Source organism: Puntigrus tetrazona, unplaced genomic scaffold (genome assembly GCF_018831695.1).
Source record: "Puntigrus tetrazona isolate hp1 unplaced genomic scaffold, ASM1883169v1 S000000456, whole genome shotgun sequence".
Taxonomy (NCBI): domain Eukaryota; kingdom Metazoa; phylum Chordata; class Actinopteri; order Cypriniformes; family Cyprinidae; genus Puntigrus; species Puntigrus tetrazona.
Window position 1 is genome coordinate 20,967 of NW_025048098.1, and position 22,880 is coordinate 43,846.

At 34.3% G+C, this 22,880-nt stretch overlaps 1 protein-coding gene across 1 annotated transcript in view; it reads left to right on the top strand.

The window, feature by feature from the left end:
• Nucleotides 1-22,880, top strand: part of LOC122333971 (thrombospondin type-1 domain-containing protein 7A-like) — a 63,486-nt gene that overhangs the window by 18,163 nt on the left and 22,443 nt on the right. The window contains 9 exon segments of the mRNA XM_043231831.1: nt 2,502-2,733; nt 9,042-9,157; nt 10,311-10,446; nt 10,858-10,912; nt 10,914-10,962; nt 13,320-13,514; nt 14,748-15,020; nt 21,983-22,136; nt 22,138-22,159. Of these exon segments, the coding sequence (XP_043087766.1) occupies nt 2,502-2,733; nt 9,042-9,157; nt 10,311-10,446; nt 10,858-10,912; nt 10,914-10,962; nt 13,320-13,514; nt 14,748-15,020; nt 21,983-22,136; nt 22,138-22,159 (1,232 nt within the window).

Sequence of the window (22,880 nt, forward strand, 5' to 3'; positions counted from 1 at the left end):
TCGATAGCAGTCGCTGAAGTTTCACACTGTTCTTTTGTAAACCCTGGCTTGCTCGCTTGTTTGCATATTTATGACTTTAATACTGTTGATTTAGGAGTTTACTTGAGCGGTTTAACTTACTGCGGCTACGCAAAGCGCATAAATATTTTATGAGCTAAGTGGCGGTTTATGATTTGTTGTCCGACGGTTTCCACACTGTATATGGGAGTCGATCATTTAACGTATTTCTTCTCTGTCCTAGAATCGTTTTTTTTTTTTTTTTACAGTAAAAAGGAACACACTGTAGTTTTAAAATATAGTCCACGGTAGCTTTTAAAGCTTAGTTTGGCTCAAATGAATTTTTCCTGCTTCTTGAAAGGTTAAATATGCCAGGAAATCTCTTTCTTCATCTCTTTTTATATCTGTAAGCACTTATGAGAAAACGCTTGATTCATTCAGGGTGTTTTTTTCATTCGTTTGATTCATTGGCCTTCACCGTGTTAGAAAACAAACACATTTTTCCAAAGATACTTGGCTTTGATGAAAACGAGAAGTGACAGTGTAGCTCATCTCCGCCATCAGTGCACATAATTTTACGATTTTTTTTGTACCTTGAAAGTCACGAAATCCGTCAGCAGCGTTTTGAGACGTCATTACAAAACCACTTAGAGTTCTGGAAGACCGTTTTTATGAATTGAAAGTTGAATTGACGGCTTTTCATCTGCTTTTTTTTGTAGTATTTTATTTATCTCTGTATAGTCATTTTTATATCATATTTAGTTATAATTTCACGTAAACTTCCTGATAATAACCCTTACACTTGAAGGCTCGCCAAAGCCGCGATCAAATCTTTTTTAAGGCGCGCGATTAATGTTTTAACAGGAGAAACTAGTAAAATATGAAGTGTGATAAAGTCTCAAAAGCTCCTTGAACTGAAGGGAACTAAATTATAAGGCAAGAAAGTGTTTTTTAAAAAAAAGCCCTGTTATTACCCTTCAGCTCAACGGCCGATATAAACACAATAATCACCTGTTTAATGGATCTGACGGTCAGATCCAATAACTATAGTGTGCATTATAAAGTTAAAGCTGGCAGACTTATTCGCTCGCTGTCCTCTGAGAAAGAGAGCGCTTTGATTCACATTCCCGCTGGGCTGCTCCGTCATCTGCAAACCTGTAAATGTCAGCAATTATTTAGACACACCGCTCCGTTCTCCGCCGGCTGCATCGACTATCTGCCACTCGTGAGGAATTAGGAGGCGGCAATTATGTGGAGTGTTTCATCTTAATCAATTTACAACAAGTTTAAGCGACTGGAGACGACGGCGTTATGTTGAGATTTGAGAAAATGAACACTCGACCTGCCTCGCTCCTGAGAACGCAAGCAAGGAAAAAAATAACAAGGACCTTTTCATATGCATTCAGCATATGGCAAATTTTAATTTCAGTATATTCATAAAGTCTTCAGTTGTTCTTTTTATTCGTCAAAGAATCCTGAAAAATGTGTCACGGGGTTCAAACTAAATGTTAAGCGGCACAACGGGTTTTCAACGGTGGTAATAAATCAGCATATTAGAGTGATTTCTGGATCATGTAGCGCTGAAGACTGGAGTGATGATGCTGAAAATTCAGCTTTGCATCACTGGAATAAATTATATTTTGAAGTATGTTAAAATAGAAATCTTTTATTTTGAACTTTAATAATATTTCACAATATTACTGTTTTTTCTGTATTTTTGATCAAATAAATGCACTCTTGCTGAGCAGAAGAGACTTCTTTAAAAATAAAACATCAGTGGCAGTCAATGCACATTTTGTATAAATAAACACTTTTTTCAGCAAGGATGCATTCAGTTGATCAAACCGACAAAAGAATTCAAAAATGCTGTTCTTTTAAAAATTTTGTTTAACAGAGAATCCTTGTTTGCATAATGTATCTGTGTGTTATGTGTGTATTTATTATGTATATATCTACACTATATATTTTGAAAAATGTTACATGTTTACATTATATATAATAAATATACACAGCAAACATACATATATTTTGTAAACAAAAATTATTTTAAAAAAAAGTGTTTCCAAAAATATGATACAGCACAGATGTATTGAACATTTATAATATAATATTAAATGTTTCTTGAGCATTTTATATGATTTCTGTAGGATTATGATGCTAAAAATAAAAAAAAAATGAATTCACATACAAAATAATAAATGTAAAATTATTATTAAAATTATTATTTCACAGTTTTGGAGGGTATTAACTCTACTTACCCTGTAGTATATTTATATATTTATAATATATTGTTTTTGGTTTTTTGCTAATCAAATGAACACTGCCTACAAGAAATGTATCAAATGTTACAGCAGCAGTGCATTTCTGGTTATTGTGTATTATTTTCGGCCGAGGTCTTCTCCTGAGCGGATGTGCATCTTGAACACTTCCAGTGTGGAGATCCTGTGACATGAAGCGTGGTGTGACACGTGTCAGAGCTAATGCATGTCTTCACACTCCTGCAGGAGGTTCCAGCTGTCCTAACACCAGCGCCCTTCAGGAGGTGCGCGACTGTAATGAGCATCCCTGCATCGTGTATCACTGGCAGACGGGGCCCTGGGGACAGTGCGTGGAGGACACCACCACATCCACCCTCAACACCTCCTCCAGCGCGGACAGGTCCACCTGCACCATGGGTGTTCAAACGCGCAAGGTCATCTGCGTAAAAGTCAACGTCGGACAGGTGCCGCCCAAAAAGTAAGTCCGCATGCATGTTTAAAGGCCATTTTTATTTGTTTTCCCTTCCCTGGAGAATACTGTGCGTTAATGGCTTCTTATGTGACCGGACGATTATTTTGCATGTAAAATGAGTAGCAATCTTGCAGGTTATTAATTTGCTGTCAGCTCCAATACAATTGCATAATCTTTGCTTTTTTACAGTGGTGTTGTTAATTAATGTTCCACGTTATAGCTGTTAGTAGATAAACATGTCTTATGCTGTTCTGAGAACTTTTTTGCATTCAAAAGTGCATAAGAAATAAAAATATATATATATATATATATAGATGTAAATAAAAAAGTAGTAACACTTTGCAATAAGATTTATTAGTTAACATTGGTTAACAGTATCAGTAAACATGAACTAAGAATGAACGATACTTGTATTAATCTTAATGTTAATTTCAGCATTTACTAACGCGTTATTAAAATCACAAGTTTGTTAGCATTAATTAATGCATTGTGAACTAACACAACTGTATTTTCATTAACAAAGATTAATAAATAGTGCAATAAATGTATTGTTGATGGATTGTTTGTCATCTAATACATTAACTAATGTTAACAAAAGACTCTTAAAGTGTAAAGTGTTACCAAAAAGTGAACAAAATAAGTAGTAAGTAAATACATTTTTTAGTATTTTACAGTAGTTTTTTACAGTAATTTCCATTACTGTAATGTGTCTGTATGTATATGCAATAACAATTAGTATTTTCTTCAGTGTTTCATTATTTTTACAACGTTTACATTACTTTTTATGCATATATTTACAGACTTATTATAAAAACGTATTATTATTTCAAATAAATATTTATATAAATTTTAATGAAAAGAAATCCGTATTTTATGCCTCCTTTCTTTAGTTTTTGAGTTATTCATTAAATATTCATAGCCCTAATATAGTGTAAAATTTTGACTTTTGACTTTTTTATTTAAATCTGATACATTTGAAATACTTTACTCAATTGAATCATTTTAAAGCGAAGGCAGTGCGATACGATAACATTCAGTACCGTACAAGCGTAATTGATTTTCTGCATTGCGATAACGAACCCATTGGTTTTTCAGCATAATGGCGCGCTTAATTCTCAATGTAGCCCCTGAAATGGTCTTTATTCGTCTTTATGCGCGATATAATTTCTGCTTTGTACTTTTTGAAATACATATTGACGGCAAAGTTTGCCGTTTCGTGCCGCAATATTACCATCTGTTATCATGATGTAATCCCACGTGGAGCGACTCTTACCTCAACTCGAGTGTCTGGGTTAGTGGTGATGGAGAATTGTTGAGGAGAAGATGGATCGCCCGTGTTTGAGTGGCAGATTGTAATTGCTCTACAGATGTCTGCGTGCTCACAAACCCTATCATTCCACTGCAGGCAAACGAGCTGCTGAAAGCCCAATAAACATGGAGTCACAAACAGGCTAATTAGCGCAGTCATTTTCAGACCGCCTAATTTCCTATTGATGATAATAGCGGTAATTAAGAGGGTTTGATTCTTTAATGCAATTTAATCACCACTAGATGAGGGGCCTCTTGAGGCTTAGCACAAACAAACCCCCTAAAAATACATCATTGATCCACTTAGACGTTGTCCTCCTGACAGTCCTTTGCGGAAACAATAGCGGTGGGGGTTTTTTTTGGCGTAGACAAATAGAGGCTTAGCTATTATACTGCATTTTCCACTCGCTTTTTATCACTTCAAGGAGCAGAAAGTTGCGTTTTAGTCTAGACGGCGTAGGTTGCAAAAGTGCAATTTGATGAAGTGTCAGAAAAAATAAATACTTTTCAAACGCTCAAGTCATTTCTCAGTGCTCAGAATGATGCAGAAAAAGTATCTATACTGAGTTTTACTTCTGTCATTTATGGAAGACCTTTTTCCGTGATGGAATAAAAAAATTAAATAAATGTTTTGCTTATCTAATAGTTTATTTTTGTTTGTATCTCACATTTCAGACTTTTTGACTCACAGTGATGTCAAAATTGTGAAATATACACTCAGATTTTCAAGATATGCCCATAGAATTCTGACCCCCTCATAAATAGTTTTAATTGCAATTTCCTATTTTTAAATTCTGGGTTTACTTGCTACTTTTTTTCTGACACAAAGTAAAATCGCTGCTTCTCATTGTTAAATTTTTACTTTTTTTCGAAAACGTCTCAGAATTGCGAGATATAAATTTAGAATTGCGAATTAGAATTAGAATTCAAATTTAGAATTCTGACTCTTTCCTAGGAATTCTGTGCTAACACCTCGCAGTTACGTTTGTTCTGAGTGTGGTGTCCTAAAATTCATAATTCTGTGTTAATATCTCGCAATTCAGTTTTTTTCTTCCCGCCACAAAACCAAAAAAACTAAAAGGTAATCGCTACATTTCATTTTAAAATTCTGACTTTTTTAATGCAAAGTTTATCGCTCAATTCAGATTTTTTTTCTTTCCAGATTTACAAATTTGATTATATCTAAAAAAAAAAAAAATCTTTTGTTGCCACAAGATAAAAATGACATTTAAACTTTTTTCTCACAGTTCTTTTTTTTTTGCAATTGTGAAAGTATCACAGTTCTTTATTTAAAACATGCAACTTCTGTGATATATTTTAGCAAATTTTTGAATTGTGGGATATTATAATACTGTATAACAGTATACTGATACTGTATAATAGTATGTGCTGTAGTTATGTGGTTGAAAAAAAGTTGCTGTATTTTGAAGTCAAAATCACATCTATTCTATGGAATAGCGTGTGGTGTAATGCACGTATCTTGAAACTAAAATGATGCATTTCGACTTCATTTGTATGCAGTCGTCACCCCAAAAATGTTGCTTTGTTTACGTGGCTTCGGAGGCATTAAATGTGACCCAAAACAAAATCAAAATTCACATCTTCTCTCAGAGCCGCATTTCATTTTGAATATCTCGTCTGGTAAATCATAAATCATGTTTTTTGCCCAGGTCCGGAGCAGGCAGAGCTTACGCAGGTTTTCCTGCCCTGAGCCACTTTGTGTCACTCACAGCGTCAGACTGAGAGAAAACGCTCAGACACACAGACAGCGATGTTAAAGCTCAGAGCCCGGACCTTTGATGCGCCTCGCGGTAACTGACAACTGCTGCTGCCGTTCAGGTGTATCTCTCGCTCTGACAGCTTAGAGAAGCTAGTTGTTTTTCAGGATACTTATACAGACAGTATAGTGAGCAAAGAGCAGGAAACAGACGTCAAGAGCATGCGGACTGCCACTCTGTCACAACAGAGACCAAGTATGAAGAGCGACTGTAACAATAATTATTCACACAAGACAGACTTTATATGTTAGCAGCAGCAGAGGTGTTGCAATTCTATGAAATTGCATTCCATTTATTTTTATTGTTCGCTAAACCTAATTTTCAGTCATTGCAATAAGGGGAAATATAAATATTAGACGAAAGACTTGCAGAATTTTAGTGAGGAATTTTAGTAAAACTGAAATAAAACTAAGCTTAAAAAAGAAAATGTTTGACAGATGGACTGTTTTAGCAAGACGAGATTTAGCATTTTTCTGTTTTCGATTAAATTTGGTCCCACGCAGCTTTCAAATTGAACGTGTAACTAAACTGAACTAAAACTGAAACGAAAATAAATGAAAACTAAATTTAAAAAGCAAATAAAACTAACGAACATAAGAAATAATTAAAAACTAGCGCTGTCAAATAATTAATTGTGATTCATCGGATCCAAAATAAAAGCATTCATTAATATGCATGTATATGTTAGGAAATATATGCTATGTTTATATATATCAAATATATTTATATATAATAGAAATTATATGACTATAAACATATATATGCCAATATTTGTAAAATATATAACGTGCATGTATTTATATATACATAATAAATATACGCATGATACACACATATTGAAATTGAATGTTAATATATATATATATATAATTGTTATATAAGATTATATAAATAATACAAACACTGGATATGCATTAATCAGATCTGCTTTGCCCAATAACATTGCTGATTTAATGTGGTAAAAAAAATTTCCCATTTAGACAGGAGCTACTCGCACGACTGGTTTCTAAGACAGTTCTGGTTATTTTATTTGCTTATCAGGTCAAAAAAAGTTGTACCTTTAAAGGAATATCCTATTAGAAGTGATTAACAATGCGCAGACAGCGTTATAATAGTATTTCCAGAAACTCTAATGAGCTACTTCAGTAAAACCTTGAAGGAAATGCGATCCCTCACTTCACGCTGCTAGTTATAACAGTTAATCCTAATTGAAAAATAATGACAACTTAGAGAGGGCGAGGGAATAATGCATTTGTGCTTCCTCATGGTTAAATGTATGAGCTGTTTTTTTAATGGCGCCGTTGGAACATTACCAAGCCTTATTCCTCTAATCCTTTCAGTTCACAACAATAACAAATTCAGTTTTAATTTTTAATGAGTCGTTTCCTTGCGTGATGTCGCGCTCTTAACAAGTTGTAGCAGGCTAGGCATTAAATGGTTGAGCCGGTGCCCGTCTTGAAATCTGTTTGAAATTTACCCGATCTCCAGGAGAGCCCTGCACACCCAAACCGGATTTGTTCCTCTGGTAGGATTTACCGCTTCTGTTATTGGTATTACGAATGAATCAGCCGTACATATCTGTTGCTTTATTATATTGTGGCAGATTTGCAATCCTCATGAAACATGGAGCACATGGCGACTAGCATCCCAGAGCGCCGGAGCCCAGAGGATTTGATCAGAGATCAGATTACCCAGTGTCCCTCTGCTGGACTGCTGCATCCCTGTTTATCTTTATCCCAGGGAATTCGACCGAGCCGGAGCGGTGCTTAAAATACAGGAGCAGATTAAAGCTAACCCCTGATCTTAAATTGAGGAGCTGTAACAGTGATAAAAGAAGAGTATTACCCAGTGACTGACTACTGTAACAGGATGTGAGGCCTTATCTGCCTCGTCTGGATGGGACATAATGCAGCCATGGAGCAGGAAAATACGATTGAAAAAGAAGCACTGTTGTGATACAGATGCTGCTGAGCTTTGCTTTGCAAGGATTCTGATGTAATCCATTGGGCAATAAAACTCAAACCAATAAAGCTGAAACTAGGAGAGCTATAAAAAAAAATGCATCCTTATATTTTCCATTTTTTTGATGATATCATGTACTTTGAGATGACATGAAGTGATTTTTTTTTTTTATTGCTTTAATAAGGTTTTAATAAGGTTCTTTCACTTTTTTTATGCATATATTTTAACTAAATCATTTTCAGGGTTCTGTAGGTTTTAAAAGGTCTTAAGGCGGCTTGTTTTTGTTGGAAATATTCTTGTATCTTAACATTCACAAATTAAGGCCCCAACATTTAGAGCAATTGAAAAATACATATATTGCCAAACAAAACTTTGTCGTTCAAAACCAGCCCAATACGTTTTTTTACTAAGCAGATATTTGTTATTGTGTTAATAGTAAACTCCATTTTGATTAATTTCCCATAACCAGATTTCATAACTAACCAATTATTCATAACTAATTTTAAATTGAGTCTTAACATATTTGCAGTGGAAAACAACACAAATATAGTGAAATAGAAAGTAAGTATTTTTTCAGTGTGATAAGAAGGAAAAAATATACATATACATATATATTTTTTTCTTTATGTATTTCTGTGTCTATTTATTCTATTTCTAAAACCTTATGCTAGAAACAAAACTATCATGTTACTGAAAAAAGACATTTACCTTTTATTCTTTGCAGTTTATTTACTTGGTCTTCAAAAAGTCTTAAATCTTAATGCAAAAATAAATGTCATGCGGAGACTAAATCTTGAGTTGATTTAACACGTTGAAGTGGAAAATTTGAAATGACTCACAAAAATGACTCTAGTTTTCTGAGATGCGGTGTGCATTTCAGTGCTGATTATTTAATGCAGTGAATGTAATGCTTAACATGTTATTGAAGGATGGAGCAGTTAAAAAAGCATATTGGAAGAACTGTGTGTGCTATAGTGTTTCCCAAAGATCTCGCAGGCCCAAGCACAGCAGTAATGGCCGGTTTCTTTTGAAGGGTCAGAGAGGAAGAGCAGAAAATGCTGTGATAAAGATAGACAGTATTTCTCTAAAACATCCGTTTTAAGATCTTTTCTGGCCCGGTGTCTGAGCTGATGTGTGATCAGTTGACCTGCAGTAGTTAAGTCTGATAACGAATCTCGTTTGGCTGATTGGGTCTTTGCTTCCGGTGATCAAAACACACGTTGCGTTGAGCGTCCTGCTGATCTCTCGGTGTCTGTGATGTTTCAGATGTCCTGAAGCCCCCCGGCCGGAGTCAGTGAGACCCTGTCTGCTGCCCTGCAAGAGAGACTGTATAGTCACATCCTTCAGTGAATGGACAGAGTGCCCCACTTCCTGTGAAGCAGGTACACCACATCTGTCCATCCGTATATCAACGTAGCTATTGTTTTAACCTTATATGTATCTTGTATCTGTTGTTCCACCCATCCATTCATCCATCCATCCATCCATCCATTCATCCATCCATCCACCCATCCATCCATCCATCCATCCACCCATCCACCCATCCACCCATCCATCCACCCATCCACCCATCCATCCATCCATCCACCCATCCATCCATCCATCCACCCATCCATCCATCCATCCATCCACCCATCCATCCATCCATCCATCCACCCATCCACCCATCCATCCATCCATCCATCCACCCATCCATCCATCCATCCATCCATCCATCCACCCATCCATCCCCATCCATCCATCCATTCATCCACCCATCCATCCATCCATCCATCCATCCATCCATCCATCCATTCATCATATTTTTTTGTCGTTTTGTCTATCTTACCCATTGTTCCTTATATTTATCTATATATCATCTGTTATCTACAATGTAAAAAAAAGTTGAGCAAACTTTTAAGGCAACCAGCAGATTTTTGAGTTTTCTCAACTTCTTGTTTTAAGTTTGTATAACAAGGTGAGAAAACTTCTACAAAAATAAGTTGAGACAACTCAGAAATCAGCTGAAGCTGGTTGCCATAAAATCTGGAGTTTTAAGGGTTTTTTTTGGGTTTTTTTACAGTGTATCTATCTATCGTTTGATAGTTATAAATACAATTTGTTTGTTTTGTTGTTTGTTCTCTACATTGTTATCTATCTACTATATCTAATTCATTCTTCATTTCTGTATGTCTCCATTTACCATGTATTCATCCATTGTCTATCTATTCTATCATTCATTCATTCATTCATTCTATCTATTCTATCTATCTATCTATCTATCTATCTATCTATCTATCTATCTATCTATGTATGTGGTTATCTGTTTCGCTGTGTATAATTTCTTAATTTGTTACATGTACTGTTATATTTATCTACCCATTATTCCTTATATTTTATCCATTTATTATCCATTCTATTTTTAATCTGTCATTTGGTCATTCTTTCTATCATCTTGTTCTGTACATCTACACCATCTGTCTGTCCATCATACCTTATGTCTAATGAATCTGTCTTGTATATATCACGACATTAAGTTAGTGTTTAAAACGGCAGGTGTAAATGGGCAGAAGAATAAACAGTATCGCTATCGAGTGATCATCCAGATGCCAGCTAATGGAGGTCAGGAGTGTCCAGAAGTCCTTTATGAAGAGAAAGACTGTGCGACTCCATCTGTCTGTCCGGGTTACAGGTACATCTTCACGCATGAGCACAGACTCTGCTATATCAGCTATTCTTTGCTGGATTATCATTTATTGACGTACAGCATAGATTTTTGCCAAAACTTACCTTTCTGAGTAAATAAAGATATGCTCACTTACAGAAATGGTTCACCCCAGAATGAAGATTCTGTCATCATTTGCTCCAGCTTGCTCAAGCTTGCTTTTTTACTTCTCTGTAGCGAAATGGTTAATCCTGATGAAAAGAAAGGATGTTAGGTAAAAAAGAAAAAAGAGTTATCAGATTGTGGGCAGCTTAATTCAAATGAGTTCATTTTCCAAGACTGATAGTTTTTCAAGTTAAGGCAGCTAATTAGGATTTCCAGCGCACTAACTGATCAACCTCTACCAATAATTAGAATGGCATACCTTTGAAATTGCAGGTGGAAAACGCACAAGTGGCGTAAATGTCAGCTGGTCCCTTGGAGCATCCATGAGGGACACTAAAGGAGCTCAGGAGAACTGTGGAGCTGGAGTCCAAACCAGAGGTGTGTTACACACTACTTAATCGCTAAACGCGCAGTATTCCCAGTCTTATTCACCAACCGCCTGCACTCAGGGATTACAGCGGGCAAAATTTCTACGCAGAATATGTGTGCATATTTGCATAATGATGCTAAAGCAACTCGGGCAGAGCGTGCACAATTTATTCTTAGCGATACTGCATGAGATTTCACAGCTAAAGAGTATTTAGAAACAGTATTTAGACACTGTGTCCGGAAATCCATACATTTGGTATAACACCCGATCTAGGTGAAAAACAAGCGCACTTCCATAGTGTACATAAAGTGCACTCATTTTGTTTTTACTAAATATATACTAAAACCTTCCGTTTTGATGAACTTAAGATCATTTAAGCACTCCAGCTGTGCTGTTTTGAGACACCGTGAATATGAACTCAAATGCACTTTTACATACGCTGACTGTACTATCTTTGTGAAAGTGTATTTAGAGGCACCACTTAGCACACTTGAACCCATCTTTCATACACTAGTACACTTACTAGTGTACTAGTGTATGAAAGATGGGTTCAAGTGTGCTACAAGTGGTGATTAAATGCACCTTCACAAAGATAGTTAATTAAATAGTTAATTAAATTAAATACATTTTTAAATACAGTGGTAGTATGTTAAAAGCGCACTTTACTTCATATTCATGGTGTCTCAAAACAGCACAGTTGAGCGCTCTTAAATGATCTTAAGTTTATCAAAACAAAACGAGTGCACGAAAATAGAGCACTTTTGGCACATTGTGGAAGTGTGCTTGTTTCTCAACTCCACTCGAATCTGTGGATCGCTTTCTCTCCTTCGCGTTCTGCTTTATTCCTGTCGCTTTCAAAAAACCTATTACTGTTTTCAGTTTTCAAGCTGAAGTTGGCAAAGAGTTTTCATGACTGTTCTAGATGCTCTTTTCTTTATTTGTCCAGTTCTTTCACACATCCCTGTCATTGGTGAGGCAGCGGAAGACTTTATTATGCATTATCCTCATACAGATATTGGTCTGACGGGGGCTTCCGTCACGTTAGACTTCACATTTGCCCTTCAGTGCGTGTCAGGAGCAGAAGCAATCCTTCAATCTCTTGATCTGATTGCTCTTGACGGTGCGGAAGAACGTCATTGTCTTGCCGTCATCACACTATTGAACTCTGTAGTGGCCTGAAGTTTGACCTAATGGTTCCTGTTTACTCGTCTTCACGTCACCACCGACGTGACTGCGTGCCTTAATAGATTACACAGCCTCATCTGAATGACAGCAGCTTGACAGGCCTGTCTTTACAGATGTAGTAGAAGCTTTCTGAAACAATCATTTTGAAGACATTAGAGAGATATTGGAGCAGTTTAACAATTAAGATTGAACTGGTTTATGGTGACCAGGTTAATAGCAATCTAATTGTTTTGTTTTGTATGAGCCAGTCCTTATATAGTATTTAATCAATACGTTATTTACATACAATTAATCATTTAAATTAAAAAAATGCTTTTTCTTTAAAACTAATAATATCAGTGTATGCAGCATTAAAATGTTAGCAATAATAGTATAAAAAAAAAAGTTATCAGCTCTCTGAATTGTCTTTTTTTCTTTTTGATCAGTAATTTTAATGTACTTTCCCTTTGGAAACATGGAAATTTAAATGAATAAACTTAGTTAATATTAATGTTATTGCATAAAAAGGTATTAAATAACATATATATAAAGTTTTGAATCAGCCTTTCAAAACCATTTTAATTCATATATATATATATATATGAATTAATATATATATATATATATATATATATATATATAAATATATATATATGAATTAAAAGAATTATAAAATAAATGTTATATATAATATATAATAAATTAATTTATATATATATATATATATAATATATATATATATATATATATATATATATATATATATATATATATATATATATATATATATATATATATATATATATATATATATATATATAAGTTTATTATATATAACATTTATTTTATAATTCTACAGTGAATAGAGTATCTGGCTATATATTGTCTTAATCTTAATGGATAATTACACAGACATTGCTCAAGTATTTCTATAATATGTTTTTTTTTCAATAATGATAATAATAATCCAGAACAGATGGTGAAAAAAAATCATTGGATTATATAACTAGAGAAATGTAATGCATAATTTAAACTGGTTTCTGATCAAAGTGAACAGCATGACTGTCTCTCTCTCTGTCTCTTTCTCTTTCTCTCTCGCTTGTCATTTCTATAAATAAGCATCAAGCTTCTGTTCACCTGCGCCGGTGCTGTGTGTAATCAGCAGGAGTCTGAGGGCTGTGTTTGTGTGTGTGATCTGCAGCTATCTCGTGTAGGCAGCTGGATGGTACAGTGGCTGATGTGGTTCGGTGTCTGAAGTTTGCCAGCAGCATGCCGGTGATGAGCCAGCCCTGCCAGCTACCGTGTCGAGATGACTGCCAGCTCACCAGCTGGTCCAAGTTCTCTCCCTGCACCTCGGACTGCGTAGGGGTCCGTACGAGGAGGAGAGCTCTCGTGGGTAATTAGGACATATGCATCATTAACACTGTGCTTCCAACTCAGAAGGTTGCTGCTTCCATCCCAAAATGGAGGTATTTCCACTAAATGATGAATGACTTATTAGCATTATTGGAAGCAAATGGATTCATTCCGTTATACATACTTTGATATACTTCACATTATCATTATCATAGGCCATAAAATATTTAAATGTATTTATTGGCTTGGGAAATACATGTTTTTTATTTTTATTTTTGTACAATATTGAAAATAGCTTGATATTCATACAGTTGTTTAAAATGTCGAATTAAAGTAAAAAGAATAAAATAAATATCTTAAAGACAACTGAAACTAAAAGTAACATTAAAATAATTTAATTTAATAATTTAATTAAAAAGAAATTATTTAATTTAAATTATTTGAACATTTCTCATTTTAATGTAGTTCAACCTGACTAAAATAGATAAAACGGGAAAAATAAATGAACACAAAATATATAGACATATATAAATTAAATATCAAACTTAAAAATATAAAGTGTATACAAAATATGTGTGCAAATAAAATATCTAAAAAAATTGGTTCAGAATATTAGAAAAATTATTGAAATAATTTGATCAAAAATACAGTATAACCAGTATTAGCGTGAAATATTATTTACAATTTAAATATTTTAACATTTAATGAATTCCAGAGATTGCAAACGCTATTTTTTTTTTTTTTATTTTAAGTAGTATTAAGGAACAGCATTTATTTGAAATTAAAATAATTTGTAACATTTTAAATATCCTTGCTGTCACTTTCAATCAATTGAAAGTGTCCTTGCTAAATAAAAGTATTAATTTTAAGACTGTTAAGACTTGAACTTTAGTATATATTATAATTTTCATATTCAGTAACATTTATTTATATACATCTATATAACAACATATATATATATATATATATATATATATATATATATATATATATATATATATATATATATATATATATATATTGCCAACTAAAACCTCACAAACATATCATAAAATTTGATATATAACCCAGCCTGTTATTGCCTCATGTCATGTTCAAAAATCATGGTACTATAATTAATATTTTTTGAGTATTAGTCTAGCCAACGTGCAGCTGCAAGTAGACATTGTGGATCTGAGGCAGACAGTTTAGAGGTGACCTCAGCATTAGCAGAACTCATTCATTAGCCAGCGTAATTAGTGCCGTAATCAACACTTACTTCCTCTGATTACAGGAAAAAGCAAGAAGAAGGACAAGTGCAAGAACAGCCAGATGTACCCGCTGAGCGAGACCCAGTACTGCCCATGTGACAAATACAACGCCCAGCCGGTGGGGAACTGGTCTGACTGCATCCTGCCCGAGGGCCGCGTGGAGAACGCCGCAGGCCTGAAGGTGTTGGGAGACGTGAGAGACGTGAAGGAGTGCGGGCAGGGCTACCGCTATCAGGCCATGGTGTGCTACGACCAGGACAACAGACTCGTGGAGACGGCACGCTGTAACAGCCACGGTACGATCTTCAGCCTTAGACAGAGCTGAGTAACCTTCCTGAACTGCACTGAACTAGTTCATAGAAATAAGCCAAGCCAAGCCGTGGGTTAAATTCCCCTTCTGTGGAGATTTGACGGTTTAGATGCGTTGGCCTTGCAGACGTACTAAGCAAAGATTATTTTTAAGCCAAGTGGATTTTTAAAAAGATTAAAAAAGATTAAAAATATTTTTTTTTAAATCTTGGAAAATATACATTGTAAATATTGCTTATTAAAATGTAACAATAACATTTCAGCGTACAAAAAAAAATACTTCATGTTTAATTTTCATTAAAAAATGACAAATATATATATATATATATATATATATATATATATATATATATATATATATATATATATATATATATATATTTTTTTTTTTTTTTTTTTTTTTTTTTTTTTAATAAAATAATTTTCCAATTCCTAATACAGCATTTATGATTATGTTATTCAACCATGTTTTTGATAATATAAGTACTGCAAGCACCAGTTGTAATGCTTACAGCACTTAAATAGTGGGCTTTTAAATAATATAATCATGAAGCTCTATATTAAGGTTTGTGTGTTTATGTATTTAATCCTTATGATTATTATTTGTATGTATTATTATTATTATCAAGTATGTAAAACTGGAGCTTAATAATATTTTTATTGTTTTATTTTATTTCATTCATTTACTAGTATTAATATACTAGTAATATAGTAATAATATACAAATTAATACTAGTCTTAATATAGTATTTATTTATTTTAGTTTATTTAAGCTGATAATATAAGCGCTTGAAGCATTTAAAATGTAAAATTATTATTTTATTTAAATTTATTAAAATTTTTAGCTTTTTATTTTACTTAACGCTTAAAATCATTGTATTGTTTCATTTTTAAATAGAAATTTATATGTTCTTTACATCTTTATGTAAGCTGCTTTTTGAAGATTTTGTAAATCAAACTGTAATTCTAAAAAAAAATTATGGTTGCAAAAAAAAGTATGAAAAAAATCAAGCGTTCGTGTCTAAGTTTGCTGAGTGCAATGTCAAGTCCAAATTGCAGCTTTAGTCTGGCTATAAAGCGTGACATTTAAGGACAGGTAGATCACGTCTTCAGTTGATCATGTGTTGTTTCATCCCTATTAATTTGCCTCTCTCTCGTAACCTTTGCTCTTCTCTCCTCTGTCTTTAGCTGATCTCTCTCTGTTCGTGAATCTTTTGGTGCATTGCTCACTTAATCTTGTTATTTGGATGACGAGCAGACTGGTACGAGTGCCAGGCGCTGCTCGCTTGACTTTGTCCTCTGCCTGAGTGTCTGTTGCACCCTGCTGATCTGCAGGTATAAATCTCCGGCCCTCATTACAGACCGCAAGCTGTACCGGGACCGGTCTAATCAGAGCTGACATTAACCGCTGACAGATACTCTTGATTTTACAGCGCTCGGCCCACGCGGGCTTGACAGGCGAGAACGGCTTCTTATTCAGGCCCAATACATGTCAAAAAGTGCTTTGAATGTACAAATGATTTTCATGAAATCAGGGGTAGAAATTGGTGTTGTATTATAAATATTGTTTATATATGTATTTTTATACTTATAAAGTACTTATAATGTTCTTAGATTTACAATGGGTATTAAAAGTTTCTTTATATATTCATTCTTTATATTTATATGGTAGATATCTTTATATATGTAGTGTTTGTAATTTTAATATGAAGATTTGATTTAAAATATATATATATATATATATATATATATATATATATATATATATATATATATACATGCATACATACACACAATTTATAGATTTTTTTATTTATACTTTTATTTTTCATATTTTATTTTTATTTTTTATTATAAAGATTTGATTTAATATATATATATATATATATATATATATATATTTTACACACATATATATATATATATATATATATATATATATATATATATATATATATATATATATATGTATGTATACATATATGTATACATATACAAAAACACATATGCACATATATACATATACACATATATATATATATATATATATATATATATATATATATATATATATATATATATATATATATATATATATATATATACATATATAGTTTTTGTATTTATATATACATATTAAATATTCACAGTACACACACATTTATTATAAAATATATTATATACAATATAGAGAATACATGTTATTAAATATAGCAATATTATTCTATTTTAAATGTGTCACTTGCCAGTTAACTAGTAACTTCTAGTCTAATATGAATCATAAAAATGATAATCTGACCCCAACATGAGTACTGGTTTATTTTTAAGACAGAACGTCTTTACTAGATGAGGTATATGATTCTGTGGGCAGCCGTATATTAATAGTAACGCTCCACTAGGCAGACATCAATAATGAATACAAATAATAATGATGATTTGATGTTATCCTGACTGATTAGCAGTAACAAGTGAGAGTTTTTATGAGAAATGCGATTAGGCTTAAAATAATCTTGGCTCGAATGTTGCATTATTCAGTTGCTTCCTCCGCTTTATTTCCCAGGAGTTTCAAATCTTGAGCGTTTGACTCGCAATTGATTCAAGTCAAATAATTTTCGGGGGAAACATCAGAAATCTGGCTTGTAATCTGAGCTGTACCAGGGTCCCCCGGCGTCCCGAATGCCCTCCCGGACACACACACACACACACACACACACATCTTCAGCGTGGTGATGTCATCATCGGGCTCGTTACTCTCTCTCTGTCAAAAGCTGTGTTCCAGTGTGCTCCCTACGCAGGCCGCATTTTAAGGCAGCTATGCATGCATCTTCCGCAGAAAAGACAACAGCTTTGATGTGTTGATTCTAAATATAATTCACCAAAAACACAGCACAGATATTGATAAAGGCTATGAAAAATTCAAATGCTTTACTTCCGTGTGTTTTTATGCTTATTAGAGCAAACGCGTCATGCAGAACGCCCCCAATCAGTCACTTGTGACGTTTTATCATCTGGGTGAGATGCCGTCTTAGAAGGCAGCATGCTAGGTTTCGGGACGGAGCCGTTCTCTCTCTGTCTCTCTTTCTTTTTTTCTACTTGGTTAATCTCTACAGTTCTTTTTAACAGAAATCTCTGTCTTACACGCCGCCTCAGGCTAGTAAGTGAATCATTAAATACTCTTACTCCTCTTCTCCAAAAAAAAAAAGGCTAAACCTAAACGCTTGTTTATTTCGGAGCTTGTTTTTCTGACATTTAATCTAATGGCAACACATGTACGGCAGTTAGCGGGAGTGTCCCTTTTACTGTTTAGGGTATATGCATCATTTCATAGCTTTAATGTGCGTTTATTCACTGTTTTTAGGAATATACGTTTGCAATATGTCTAAAATTGGCTTTATGTAAATAAAACCATGTAATCCGAGGTATAGATTATTGAACGTTGATAAAATAGCGATGTACGTTATGAAATACTTCATAAATAATGAAATGATGAAAATGAATAATGAGAAATGAAATTACTTTACACTACATATGTGTGTGTTCTTAATATTTTCATTAAGAAAAATATTTTATCATGGTATCTATAAAAATATAAAGCAGCACTACTGTTTTCAGCATTGATAATAATAACAATGAATGTTTCTTGAGCTTATAATCACTGAAGACTGGAGTAATGATGCTGAAAATTCAGCTTTGCACCACAGGAATAAATTATATTTTAATACAAATCTAAATAGAAAGCACTTATTTTAAACAATAATACTATTTCACAATATTTAAGCAATTTTTGTTTTTTAAATCATAAAAAAACGTACCAATCCTTAACTTCCTGATTTTTTTTTTAATATGTTTTTAACACGATTGTTCCGAGCGTCTTTGGCCTGAAGCTTTCAGGGTAAGAAACCGTGCGACTAACTTGCTTTTTCTTCGATGACTCACTCTTTAGTGTGCATCTGTGGTTGTTGCCGTTTCAGGGGTCGGCGCTCAGACAGGATGCGGATGAGTTGAAGGAATGAGGTCACTGCAGGCACAAAAGAGTAACACGGGATCCGCCGTGTTTGGTGAAGGCAAGGCCGCCACTGAACTGAGCGTAGGGGCCCGAGAGCGTTGTCTGGGGGTCAGCGCATGGCCAGTAGGGCTTGTTTTACTCTGTGTTGGCTGTGGAACGGGCCTGACATGTCTTAACACTTAGGGGCAAAGGGGACGGAGAGCAGCTTTATACAGATGCATTGTGACTGTGCGGGGTATTTTGGGTCTCTGCGGTAGTATCTCTCCTCCGGCCCGTCACGGCCATGTCAGATCCTGGTCAATCTTTCGGAGCGGACGAGCACGATGCTGTGAAACCCACTGATTAATTGTTTCGATTTTCCTAGGAGCGTGTTTTACAGCTCGTGTCGGAATTGTGTGTTAGTTGCGCAGGACGTGGCGAGTTTTCAGTGTCAGGTCGAGCTGGCGTTGTTCTTAACAGTTTTCAGCTAAATTAGGACTAGAATATGTCTGGGTTATTCTTTCAAAGAAAGAAAAGAGTAGTTATGGTATATGTAAGAAACTGATGCCTATTTTTAGGCCCTTTTAAGTTCTGAAATGTTTTGCATAGCAGCATTATTTAATTTAACATGGGTAAATTTGATGCATAATTTTAAAAATACATGTTCTGAATTAATACGAATTATAATAATTTTGCTAATTTAATACTAATTTTAATAGGTTTTATTCATTTCAACAGGTTAACATTTATTTTATAACATTTCAACATTTATTAGATTGTATTAATTCTATATTTTTATAAATTGTTTTAATTATATTCAAACAAATAGAGTTTACTTTTATTTTTAGATATTCTTGACAATGTCAAAAACAAAAAAACACAAAACACAAAACACACACACACACACACACACACACACACACACATATATATATATATATATATATATATATATATATATATATATATATATATTCTTTACATTTATTATCATTTATTTATTTATATTTAAATATCTTTTATATGAATGTTTTAAATATATAATTTTAATTTATTAATTTATATAATGTTCATAAAGTGACCCTGAAACACATGAGCAGTCAAAAGTAGCACGGGTATATTTGTAGCAATAGCCAAAAATATATTGTACTAAATTATAGATTTTTCTTTTAGGCCAAAAATCGATTAACGGATAGTTAAGTAAAGATCATGTTCTTGATAAATATATTACAGCTTAACTTTATTTGGACAGCTTTAAAGGTGAATTTCTCAATATTTTGATTGTTTTTTGTTTCTCAGAAAATCTCAGATTTTCAAATAGCTGTATCTCAGCCAGATATCGTCCAATCCGACAAACCATACGTCAGTGAAAACCGTACATCAATGCAGCTTTCATAATGATAATTTAGAAAAATTGCACAACACAAATTGTCAAGCAAATATGCAAAAAATCTCAGAGGTCCTTCGTTTTCTGTATATAACTTAATTAAATAGTTTTTCTTTTGATTTCAGGATGCACATTTTCTTTTGCTACTTTGTGAAATCAATTGATTAAATAACACGGAGCGTGCTCATTAAATTGTTCTATTGCATGATACCGGTTGCGCTGTAGTTTCACACGGTTGCGTGCGCGCTCCAAAATGAACACTCAGCAAGCTCCGAGTGCTTTTAATAATTGGTTTTGGCTAGGAATAAAACGAATAAATCTGGCCAGCTGGTTGTTTTTAGGAAACAAAAACAAGGTTAAAAACACTTGTCCGAGTGTTTCTCTTATTTTTGTATCGAAACGAGCTTTGTATAGCAATCAACACCCAAGGAGCAAGATATATTACAACATATTTGTCTCCATCTATACGTGTATATATCATCTCACGTGTGACCGTATTACTGTAATGCACTGTGGTTAGTGGATCATTAAAATATTAAGGACACAAATGTTCGTTGCGATGATATTTAAGCGCATGTGTTCATCGAAAACCCTGTTCTTATAGATTGAGCTTGAGGTTAATAATCTCTGCGGAGCGATATTGTGAACATATGCTTGACATCGTGGCTGTTTTAATGCTTGTGAATGACTGGAACGCCGAACTGACCAATCGGCTTCCAGAACCAGCCGTCTCATAATGCATTATTTACCACGGTATTTTTTGGAAGCAGCGATTTCTTTCATTTGAGCCAAGCGTTGGCCGCTCTTGAAAGGCTGCTGCGAAGGATACGGTGCTCGGAGACGGCATAACGCGCGCGTTTATTGGGCCTGCAGTGTGTGCTCGGAAAAGGCAGATCCTCTTGAGCCAAATGAGTGGGAAGTACACATGGCTTGAGCAAACAGCGGTAATAAAATTCAGCATTAGCTGCTAAAGCATATCGCGTTCTCTGACCCCGCAGCCAACTCTCCACACAAACATGCCTATTTATACCGATCGCTTCTCCACTTCTCGCGCCTCGTAATGTTCTCCGCTAGGTACACGCTTGCTTTTCATTTTTAATCAAGATTTAAACCTCTTCAAAGCGGCATGTTTAATCAGTACGTCTGTTAAATTTATCATTACCCTACAGGAAAATCCAGCTACATTTGATGGTAATTTGTTTTGCGCGATAGTTATTTATAGCCATTAGCTGGTCCAAGATATTAGTTTGACTCGCTCGTGACTTGTTCAAAGCTGCTAGGAATCTGGGTTAGCTGGGTTTGAGTGTTGCGAAAAAACGTTTTGAGCGCTCTGGTTAACCTGTTTTGTCCAGAAAGGTCTCTGGTTTTGCTTTAAGGATGTTAGCAAGTAGCTACGTCACCGATTTTGGTAAAAAAAAAAAAATCTTTAAAGCCCAAAAGCTTAATATCAGCCATTTTTAATACATTTGCTTGAGTAACAATGTAAACGGGTAATGTGATGTTGATAAAAAAGCATTTATTTTTTGTGTTTGGTGTTTATGTGGTTTAAAGCTAATAAAAACCCCATGTTTTTTTAGGGTACATCGAGGAGGCCTGCATCGTTCCTCGCCCGCCTGATTGTAAACTCAGTGAATGGTCCAACTGGTCGCGCTGCAGTAAATCCTGTGGCAGCGGGGTCAAAGTTCGTTCGAAATGGCTCAGAGAAAAGCCTTACAATGGAGGAAGACCCTGCGAAACTGGACCACCTTAACCAGGTAAACACCGCCTTCCAGATGCGTAAATGAACGAATTTAAACGATGTTAAATGCCATTGCTTTATACAGATGGAGGTTCAGGGGTTGGCGTAATAAAATCAAAGTTTCAAAGGTATTAAATTCGATTAAATCTTATGCATCGAGTGCTTGCTTTTGCTGATCCAGCACCTGGAGATCAGCACGTAATAGAATACTAACCGACTTGAAAACTACAAATCAGATTCACATTACAAATACAGTTTTGGATGGCAATCTCGTTGTAGATGTTTGTGTGTCTGCTAACTCTAATGAGCGTAAATGCATTGGCGTTATTAGCGTTAACTAAAACGGAAAACCGTTTCGCTTGAAATAAAGCAATAAAGTGCTAAAACAGATCAAATTAAAGGAATAAATGATAGACAAATGCATTAAATTAATGAAACAAAGTAAACTAATGCAATATCTAACTGAAAATATGAATACAATCTTTAATATCGCAGTATATTAGTGACACCGAAGAGTGCATATCACGTGCAAATGCTGTATTAAAGAGTATATTTTTATTTGGATTAAACTATTTAGCGCTGCTTTTGATGTTGAATGAATTATAAGTACGCTATATTTTTGGATACTGTAGTTCGGATGGAGTGCATTGTAATGCATTGTGGGATTGCCAAAGGACATATGAAGCGGTACACTTTACAAATTTGTCCAAAAGAAGGTATCAGCAGGCAAGCATGCT